Source organism: Erpetoichthys calabaricus, chromosome 10 (genome assembly GCF_900747795.2).
Source record: "Erpetoichthys calabaricus chromosome 10, fErpCal1.3, whole genome shotgun sequence".
NCBI classification, from domain to species: domain Eukaryota; kingdom Metazoa; phylum Chordata; class Cladistia; order Polypteriformes; family Polypteridae; genus Erpetoichthys; species Erpetoichthys calabaricus.
In genome coordinates this window covers 123,924,824-123,935,823 of record NC_041403.2, presented here as the reverse complement: position 1 = coordinate 123,935,823, position 11,000 = coordinate 123,924,824, and the positions used below count along the sequence as shown (strand labels likewise).

The 11,000-nt window shown below is 39.7% G+C and overlaps 1 protein-coding gene across 1 annotated transcript; it reads right to left on the bottom strand.

Moving 5' to 3' along the window:
• Positions 1-461: 461 nt before the first annotated feature.
• Positions 462-10,365, bottom strand: oser1 (oxidative stress responsive serine-rich 1). Its single transcript, XM_051932841.1, has 4 exons — positions 10,044-10,365; positions 7,271-7,365; positions 1,985-2,095; positions 462-1,550 (listed from the first exon to the last, which is right to left on the bottom strand). The coding sequence occupies exons 2-4, from the start codon at positions 7,345-7,347 to the stop codon at positions 815-817; spliced, it is 924 nt and encodes a 307-aa protein (XP_051788801.1). The 5' UTR covers positions 7,348-7,365; positions 10,044-10,365; the 3' UTR covers positions 462-814.
• Between the last annotated feature and the right edge of the window lie 635 nt (positions 10,366-11,000).

Sequence of the window (11,000 nt, the reverse complement as noted above, 5' to 3'; positions counted from 1 at the left end):
TTTACACATGTATAGATTCACTGTGGACTAATCTGGTTCAACAAAAGATTTGGAAAGAAACTGAAGAGAAAATAAAAAAAGTGAAAAGACTGAATTACTCGTCTTCAGGTTACTAATCATTTAGATTATATCCCTTGGACGCCGGGGGCGGGGTTGGGACATAAAATGTAAGAATGATCTGCCATGGCAGAATGAAAATACTAACAAGCCATCACATTAAATAAGACTGGCAAGGATGGTTTTTCTTTTTAAGCGATCAGGTTGGAATAAAAACCTTCAGCCACTATGCTGATCCAGACCTGCCACTGTATTGTAGGTCTGCTGCAGGCAGTTCAAATTGGGGGATCAACGTTCATCCATTTTGCACCGTTAATTGCCAGGGCATCTCAATACATATCAGCCAAAGCAGAAGATGGCAATTTAGCGTATGTTTAATAGGGAGAAAAAACCCACTGATGCAGTTACAATGCCAACAATTTTATTTTGAGACAAGGTGAAAGTGACTTTTCTAATAACTCCAGAAAATAGTTCTAATGGCCGACAGTTTGAATGCAACAGATTTACATCTGCAATACTCCAGTCTAACTTTGGCAATAATATCATGTAAACCAGCATTATTTATAACGACTAAAACATTACTTTTAGATGACTCAAAACACATTTTGTGCATGTATTCTGGGATTGAAGATAAAAGAATAAACAAGAGACAAGAATTCAAGACTAACAGATCAATTTAAATATAATCTGGAATTCAGTGGCGCCCTCTCCGATAACAGCACAAACACGCTTAGCTATTCTAACTAAGCTATTGGGACTAAGTGTACATCATCTCTGCCATATGAGACATCTTCTTGGGGATATACAAATAGTACTCCATATAACCCGAAAGGTCCTCAATAGTAATATCATCAACATACGCTCTTGCTTGCTCTGAGCAAGAGCGTGGAGATCCCGATGTTCCAGAGCCACTCTGAGTTCTCCTCTGTGCTGTCATTTGAGAGGTTTCCTCAGCGGTCATATTTTTCTCACACTCCGATATGACATGCCGAAGGCCAGTAAAAGAGTAAACTTCTACACCCTGCCAGCTTTTGCATTGGCACTCATCCTGAGGACAGGAACAGCCTTGGTCCTCATTCAGCTTAGATAATGTTTGAAAGTCTGATGGCATATTTGAGTTTGGCGGTTTCTCACTGTAGGCTTTCGGGCTTCCAGACACGGAAGGCTTTATGGTTACTTGCTCATCGTCAGAGGTGATTAGGGAATTTTCTTTAGCAGCAGTGGCTCCTTTCACATCAAGGCAGTAGGGTTCATATGTTGTGGTGCCAAAAACAGGAGAACAAGGACTAGGCTGAAGGAGATCCTTCTGAAGCGAGGTTCCCAAGGCAGCAGTAGTTTTGCTTGTTTCACACTGGCTTTTGTGCTTGAGGCAACAGGCAGGGGAAGACATTCTAGAGCTACAGTATGTAAATTTAGGAGGAAGGAGAATAGGAGACTTTGAACGTCTTCTGCGCTGATTTCGAACTACTCCTCTTGAAGACTTTCTTGCACATCTGTGAAAAAAAGTGATCAAACATTAAATTGTCAATAATAATAAATAACTAATAAGAGGACCACTACTTTTCTAAGGGTTGCATTTCAACTCTTAACACTGGAATTATTATTTAAAAATAAATCTACAGACTAATATTTCATCTACACCTTGAGTATCCAGCATGGATCATTTAAGAACATAAAACAGCTTCTGACTGAAGCTATCATTTCATGTTCTAAATTATTGGAACTTCAAATATTTCTTTAATTCAACACATCCTCGGAGAAGAAATTCAGTTAATTTTTAACAATTTTAAAAGAATTTTACTTAATTTTTTGCACATAATCACATCCATAAAATGAGCGATTAATCTTAAGAAATACAAGGATTATCACACTATAATCCAATTTACACATTAAAAGTCTGTATTATGAAGTGCTTCAAATGACTCACCCATGCCAGTTATCTTTTGTACAAGCCATCTTGGGTTTGGCGCTATCAGAATTACTACGAGACTGTATTCTCTGAGTTGGTGTTTCAGAGGCTCGAATGGCTGCTGTAGATCTAAGAAATAAAAAAAAATAAATAAAAATTGCCAAATCTAAAAAGAAACAATCCTGTCCAGCAAAAGGCTTAAGAAAAAGTGATGAATTTTGCTTTTTCAAAATGTTATAAACTCTTACATTATATTGATAATAGAGCGCAAAGACTAAGGTATAAACAAACTCTGGTTCTGGGAAAGTGTTAAATAACCTAACTGCATTAAATCCATGCTAAATGCTCTTAGGGATCAAATGCAAAACAATCCTCTCGGTTCATGTAAGAGTTATGAATGGGAACAAATGAAGTTAAAATAAACAATCCTCTGTGAGAAAAAGAAAAACCAGAGAATAAGCTCTTGGGCAACAGTTATGTATAAATTCCCCAGCCCACTGAATCCAAGTTATGGTTGCGTTAGTGCGGATGCCTATTCAAGCGGCACCGGATGCAAGGCTAGAAACAGCCTTCCACCTAAAGTCTCACTTAAACACGTCACACTCACATTCAAGCCAATTTGCAATCAGTTGAAATGTGTTAATAAAACCAACTGTTTGTGTCCAATGAAAAGAGCATTGAATTCTTTAGTAGCTCTAGTGCCAAATTTTAGAATGCAAATGTATGCAAAGTAGACATAGTTGAATCTGAAACTTTTTTTTTTTTTTTTTTTTTAAATCTCAAAAGTTCCAAATGTTGAATAATTCTTGTACTACTTGATAGCTAATAAAGTACGGGGGTGGGGGGCAAGCAAAGGTTTCTTCCATATATTACTGCATACAGTCATGGCCGAAATTATCGGCACCCCTGGAATTTTCCTTGAAAATGCACCATTTCTCCCAGAAAATTGTTGCAATTACAAATGTTTTGGTATACACATTTAAAATTTCCTTTATGTGCAATTGAAACACAAAAAAAAACAAAAAAAAAAAAAAAAAACACCCCACATTAAAAAAGCCAAATCTGACATTTCACACAAAACTCAAAAACCGGGCTGGACAAAATTACTGGCACCCTCTACTTAATATTTGGTTGCACGCCCTTTGGAAAAAATAACTGAAAATCAAGCGCTTCCTATAACCATCAACAAGCTTGTTACACCTCTCAACTGGAATTTCCGACCACTCTTTTGCAAACTGCTCAAGGTTTCTCAGATTCGAAGGGCGCCTTCTCCCAACAGCAATTTTGAGATCTCTCCACAAGTGTTCAATCGGATTTAGATCTGGACTCATTGCTGGCCACTTCAGAACTCTCCAGCGCTTTGTCTTCAACTATTTCTGAGTGCTTTTAGAGGTATGTTTGGGGTCACTGTCCTGCTGGAACACCCATGACCTCTGACGCAGACCCAGCTTTCTGACACTGGATCCTACATTGCGCCCCAATATCTTTTGGTAGTCTTCAGATTTCATGATGCCTTGCACACAGTCAAGGCATCCAGTGCCAGAAGCAGCAAAACATCCCCAAAACATCTTAGAACCTCCACCATGTTTGACTGTAGGTACGGTGTTCTTTTCTTCATAGGCCTCATTCCATTTTCTGTAAACTGAAGAATGATGAGCTTTAGCACAAACCTCTACCTTGGTCTCATCTGTCCACAAGACGTTCGCCAGAAGGATTTTGGCTTCCTCAAGTACATTTTGGCAAACTTCAGTCTGGCTTTATGTTTGTGTCAGCAGTGGGGTCCTCCTGGCTCTCCTGCCATACGTTTCATTTCATTCAGATGTCGACGGATAGTTCGAGCCGACACTGTTGCACCCCTAGTCTGCAGAACAGCTTGAATATGTTTTGAAGTTGATTGGGGTTGCTTATCCACCATTCGGACTATCCTTCGTTGCAGTCTTTTATCAATTTTTCTCTTCCATCCACATCCAGGGAGATTAGCTACAGTGCCATGTGTTGTGAACTTCTTGATTATGTTGCGCACAGTGGACAAAGGAACATGAAGATCTCTGGAGATGGACTTATAGCCTAGAGATTGTTGATATTTTTCCACAATTTTTGTTCAAGTCCTCAGACAATTCTCCGCTCTTCTTTCTGTTCTCCATGCTTAGTGTGGCACACTCAGACACACAACAGAAAGGTTGAGTCAACTTTTCTCCATTTTAACTGGCTTCAGGTGTTAATTGCTATATTGCCAGCACCTGTTTCTTGCCACAGGTGAGTTCAAACGAGCATCATATGCTTGAAATAAAACGATTTACAGTAATCCCCCCTCCATTGCGGGGGTTGCGTTCCAGAGCCACCCGCGAAATAAGAAAATCCGCGAAGTAGAAACCATATGTTTATATGGTTATTTTTATATTGTCATGCTTGGGTCACAGATTTGCGCAGAAACACAGGAGGTTGTAGAGAGACAGGAACGTCATTCAAACACTGCAAACAAACATTTGTCTCAAGACAGAGATGACAGTTCCGTCTCACAATTAAAAGAATGCAAACATATCTTCCTCTGCAAAGGAGTGCGTGTCAGGAGCACTGACTGTCACAGAGATAGAGAAAAGAGCAAACAAATCAATAGGGCCGTTTGGCTTTTAAGTATGCGAAGCACCGCTGCACAAAGCTGTTGAAAGCGGCAGCTCACACCCCCTCCGTCAGGAGCAGGGAGAGGGAGAGAGAGAAACAAAAATCAATACGTTCCCTTCGAGCTTTTAAGTATGCGAAGCACCGTGCAGCATGTCGTTTCAGGAAGCAGTTGCACAAAAGATAGCAACGTGAAGATAATCTTTCAGCATTTTTAGACGAGCGTCCGTATCGTCTAGGTGTGCGAACAGCCCCCCTGCGTCAGGATCAGAGAAAGTCAGCGCAAGAGAAAGAGAAAAGCAAGCTGGGTAGCTTCTCAGCCATCTGCCAATAGCGTCCCTTGTATGAAATCAACTGGGCAAACCAACTGAGGAAGCATGTACCAGAAATTAAAAGACCCATTGTCCGCAGAAACCCGCGAAGCAGCGAAAAATCCGCGATATATATTTAAATATGCTTACATATAAAATCCGCGATGGAGTGAAGCCGCGAAAGGCGAAGCGCGATATAGCGAGGGATTACTGTACCCATAATTTTGAAAGGGTGCCAATAATTTTGTCCGGCCCATTTTTGAAGTTCTGCGTGACAGGTCAGATTTGGCTTTTTTTCCCTCCATTTTTTGTATTGTTCCAATGTACATAAAGGAAATAAACATGTATATACAAAAACATTTGTAATTGCAACAATTTTCTGGGAAAAATGGTGCATTTTCTGTGAAAATTCCAGGGGTGCCGATAATTTCAGCCATGACTGTATATAAAAAAAAAAAAAAAAACACAAAAGAAACCTACTCTGTCACCAAAGTGAAACCGCTGAGAAAAGAGAAACTTGCTTAGCCAGAACCCATGGTTTCTTGGAGCCCAGGCTTTTTGTAGTACTAGCTTACACAGCTAGTATATACAACCTAAAATGTTATTGATCAGATCCTTCCAGGTTTTTAAAAAGGTTTAACAGATCCCCCCGAGTGAGAATTACATGGGTTGGGCAAGTTAATGCAGTTTGTTATCATCATCGATTTGAAAGCTTCAGTCGCACTAGCGATAGAGATCAGTGATCTTGTTACAGCACATTTTGATATGCTTTTGCGAGAAGGAAAGTTAGCTTTGTTGATTTGACCTCAATTCCCTGCATGTGCATGAGTAGCGAAGAGCAAACAGCTTCTAAAATGGCATATGGAAAAATGCCAAAGTGAATGCTCAAAGCAAAATAATCCGTGGATGACTTTTCATATTAATCCTGAATCGGACCGATTTGTCTCACTCCGATTTTGATGCAAGTGATCTGGAGATGTAGATCGAAAACAAAAGTGAGGTACTGGCATCAGCGGATTATAGCATCAAATGAAACTTCTGGGCTATTGATCTGGTCAGATAAGTAGCAAAGGGTGTTAATTTCGTTAACACCAAATCAGCTGAAACTGATTAACAGGTGCTCTAGAGGGGCAACAATGAAACAACCCACAAAACAGGAATGGTTTAACAGGTGGAGGCCACCGACATCTTTTTCGACGTTTTCTTCACTAGTTTTGCATTTGGCTACGGTCAGTGTCACTACAGGTAGCAATAGCTGGACCCATAACTGATTATTCAGATGTTTCTTTTAAAGGACATTGAAGTTACAAATGGGCACCGTTTCTCAACCAGTAACACATACTTTTGATAACTCGGCATGCATTTTTCATAGAGTTTACACTGTCCAAAACAGTGAGATGTAAAAGGTTAGAGGTCATCTGTGTTATACAATAGCAGAAACTGCAGAGGAACAAAAATAAAATTAAGTTCAGTCCTATATATTATGCTTTGACTCTCCCATCCTTGACTGCAGGACTAAAACTTCTGTACCACACTGCAGAGTGTGAAATCAGATCCTATGTGCCTTCATTCTGTATGGTTTGTTAACTACCTTCTCAGTAAGCTCTAAAAGGAATTCAAAGCACATATACTACCAACAAGGAAACACTCACTGATCATTAAAATACAATATTTAGTTAATTATTTGTGCAAAAGCAAGAGCGAGAAATATCAGAACTGAGTGATCCATTATACCCACCCCTTGTGAATATACAATAAAAGGGGGGAAAAAAAAATATAAAAAATAATAATACAGTTATTGTCCCAGGATCATATGGACAGATAACCAGGTACGAAAAAATATTTGATACATGTGAAGAAAGAAATGTTTTATTCAGTAATGGTTCAATATTATGTGTACTTAAAGGATGTTTTAGGATTTCAGGAAACAAATCTGTGCTCATGCCATGTAATGGACCAGTGGTCCATCTTGGGTTATTTTTTTGCCATGTGCTCAATAACGGAAACATCACAGGTATTCCTGCATCTTGACATCCTGTACTATCAATGAAAATCACAAATGCCAACAGACAAAGTGCAGTCATGGCAAAACACCAAATACTGTCTCCTATATTGTATCTGCAATTTTTGGTTGAATCGCATCCACCACCAAAAGTGAATAAAGTCAACTGTTTCAAATTTGACTAGAATCCTGCAGCTTTCAAAAAAGAAAATAACCAAGGCAGAGCACTGCTTTACCACAGAGCACATTTACATACATACGGGGCAATTTGTAAGTGTCACTTTGGCTAACCTACATATTTTATCAGTGTTGAAACAAGCCCTACTTAATGCAAAACACATCAATGTGGATACATAAGTTTTGAATACCAACCCATCTGCATCTACTCGTAACTTCTTGAAAGCAGTCTGCAAGCTTTCCTCCTCTCCATCCTTTACTTCAGACTCCATTCTGAAAAGGTTCTGCTTCTGCAAATCAAAAATAAATGTTAAAGTACCATCAAGTCAAGGTATACTGCCAAACCATGTCTATTCAGCTAGTCTACAATCTTCCAAGTAACTTTCCCAGTTCAGGGTCTAAACACAAAGTGGCAAAAGTCCATCACGGGACACAAATACAAGACACTCGCTGATACAGAGTCAATTTAGAGTCCCCAATTAACCCAACATAAATGTGTTTGGGATCACAAATACATGGAGAATATGCAAACTCTTCATAGCCGGTTCTAAAGAAAGGAATGAATTTAGGGACTCTGGAGCTGTAAGACAACAACAGTAAGCATGGTTATATAGTCTTTGTCCCAAACATTAACCATTAGAAAAATTCTAAAACCAATAACCATAAATTGTGATCAATTATGTCAACTACTGAAATGTGAAATCTTTAACAAGTTGGATTTTAAGACCAGTGAAAATTTTTGCTTTTATTGAGTATTTCTTATATTAAGTGAAATATATACATACAGCTTACAACATGCTGTTAAAGACGTTTAAGTGCCAGTATCAGGAGCACAAAGAGTGACGGACACCGACCAATGTGGCACAGGCTGTACATTGTGGACTTTAGAAGTAAACCTTTCACTGCATTAAGCACCAATTTCCAACTTGCTGACGAATTGAATGAATTTGATGTGCATTTTAAAGTTAATGACACCTGCATTGGACATGTCTCCACCGAAGGATAGATGTATAATAAGAGTATGTACAGTATGCAGAGCTCTACAACACAAACACCACGAACGCAGATGGTCCCAACTGCATCTCTGGGCGATTGCTGCACTGATCAACTGATTGGGGTTTTCATTGCAATCTTCAATAAGTTCCTGGTGGAGTTTGTGGTCCACATGTTTATTGCCAAAAAAAAAAAAATCAACTATTGTCTTTACACCAAAGCATAACGAGTCTTCATGCCTGAATAACTATCAGCCTGTTGGCCTAACATCTTTACTCATGAAGGTGTTTGAAAGGCTCCATGACTTCATTTGTTCCTATAACACCATTTCTCTGCTGCAGATCAACTGAAGACCTCTGTCATGTTCTACACACCACACTCACCAACATGGATGGCAAAAATGAGAACTATGCGTGATTGTTATTTATACATTACAGCACAGCTTTTAATACCATAGTTCCTAACTAAATGTTCATCAAACTAAGTGCTTTGGGACTGAAAACATGCCTTTGAGAGTTAGCATTGGATTTCCTCAAGGAAAACCCCAGGAGGTAATATTGGGATACCGGGTCTCCAACTCTATTTTCAATATAATAGGCCCTCAAATATGTGTTCGGAGTCATTTGCTGTATTCCATTTACAACTTCGATTCTGTAGCCATACACAATCCCAACTTCAATGTGAAGTTTGCGGAGGAACTGAAAATGTACTTGGCACATCCAAATTCAGGTCAAAAAGGCAAGGGTATCCCCAGCAATCCTAAAAAATTTCTACATGGGTGCTGTGGAAAGCATCCGAAAACTGAACAGCTCCTATTAGTTTGGTAAAGCAAGCAGCACAGTGCACCATAATATCACCAAAGGGTGTATGGACAGTGCAATCAAAAAATCAGCAAGGACACTTCTCATCCCTTAATGGACTTTTCCATCTGCAAAAACAGTGGTAAGAACGAAACAGATGCTCGGGGCACAAGGCTTCTCAAGGAGGACATGCCCCACATCATCACTGGAGAATTACCTGGTCTCTTTTGATCATGTAGTATGCAATTTTACAACTAAGTTACTCCTTATATATTTCTTATTGTTAGTATAGATTTAAAATTAAAGCTGGGCTAATTAAATTAGACATACTTCACTTATACACAAGGAGAAATTAAAATACTAAAGAAGCTCAAAAATGTATATACACACCTAAGAACTTCTGGCTTGGTGCTGCTATCAATAACAAGTGTGTAGGTGGCAGGAAGATAGTCAGACCTGCCCTTATATACGACGGGTTTACATTTAAACACATTAAATTTGAATATAGCAAGCCCATCTCGTTCTTTTTTTCTGTATTTCTTACCCTTTTTACTCTTTTGCATAATCCGCGTACGACCCACGATGATTACTAACATAACAATGCTTGCAAAAAATTTATGACGCATCTTGCCAACCTTACACTAGCAATTACTATTAGGTTTCACCATAAACTAAACGCAGTGGAGGTTGATAAATTTAAAGAGGTTTTCCACAGTGTGAATTTTTATAATTTGATACATATCTTCAGACAATAAAGGAGCATCTAGTTGTAAAATATTTGAAAGGCCAGTCAGCTCGGTCCAGTCCAGTCCAGACCAGATGGCCAAAACATCCTCTTCCCGTACTGGTGAATATTTAGTCTCTTAAATATGCATTAAGTCATATCCAGCTGTAAATTCAAATTATGAGATAGATAAAAAATACGTTAAAAAACTACACAGAGTAACTTTAGAATCTATCCGAACCTAACAGTTTACATGAATCGCAATAAACAAAGTACAAAAAAAACTGAAATAAGCAAACAATGCACACTGTTACAAAAATGCACGATCGCCCTCCTTTGGCACCATAGTGGCGGGAGATTCGACATATTCAGCAAAGTGACACAGTGAAGGGAAAGAAAGCACAAAGTCTAACAAAATCAAAATGAAAGCATTACGCTTAAATACTCACACCTTAGCAGACCCCGTCTATAAACCCCGTCAACGCAGGCCTGGGCATCCAGGGGTTTTCCCAGGCGCTTGATTGGGACAGCCAGGCCGAAGGCAGGAGAAGGGCGTGCGGGAACGTGCAGTGGTTTTAATACACTTTTTAGGTTCCCAATTACACCCCAGTAACGCAGACTTCACTGGAGTACCATATTAATAACTAGAGCGACATTAAATTAAAACATACAAGTTCCAATATCTTCTACAAAGTTCTTAGGCTTTGGTCTTCTAGCGACCGCGTCTTGTTTACACCGCGCGAACACAAGCAATCGTGACTCAACAACAGCGCAACAACTGACGCATATATACGCATGCTCGTTACATCAGAGGCACTGCCCTAGTCATGTGATAAGGGTGCTAGCTGCCTTCAATATCAAGTAACAATTTCACGAGGTTAACAAATTAGGTGTGGTAAAAACATTGAAAATCTTGTTTCTAAAAATTTTTTAAACAGCTTGACGATTAAATATATGTAATTTTATTCAATCTTTTCTTTGTCAACATTGACAAAAAATATGGTGCATAGGTTCTCTCTAAAGTGCAGTTTTAAAAGAGAAAGGACCATACAGATGTTTAAACAGTACATATAAGATAGCTGGGCGACACGGTGGAGCAGTGGGTAGCGCTGCTGCCTCGCAGTTGGGAGATCTGGGGACCTGGGTTCGCTTCCCGGGTCCTCCCTGCGTGGAGTTTGCATGTTCTCCCCGTGTCTGCGTGGGTTTCCTCCGGGCGCTCCGGTTTCCTCCCACAGTCCAAAGACATGCAGGTTAGGTGGATTGGCGATTCTAAATTGGCCCTAGTGTGTGCTTGGTGTGTGGGTGTGTTTGTGTGTGTCCTGCGGTGGGTTGGCACCCTGCCCAGGATTGGTTCCCTGCCTTGTGCCCTGTGTTGGCTGGGATTGGCTCCAGCAGACCCCCGTGACCC

What these genes read in the sequence shown, in the direction of transcription:
- oser1 (XM_051932841.1), bottom strand. Translation starts at nt 7,347, where the DNA reads ATGGAGTCTGAAGTAAAGGATGGAGAGGAGGAAAGCTTGCAGACTGCT. An exon ending in TTACGAGTAGATGCAGATGG is followed by an intron (nt 2,096 to 7,270) that starts GTTGGTATTCAA and finishes TTTATTTCTTAG; the next exon opens with ATCTACAGCAGCCATTCGAG. An exon ending in ACAAAAGATAACTGGCATGG is followed by an intron (nt 1,551 to 1,984) that starts GTGAGTCATTTG and finishes TTTTTTTCACAG; the next exon opens with ATGTGCAAGAAAGTCTTCAA.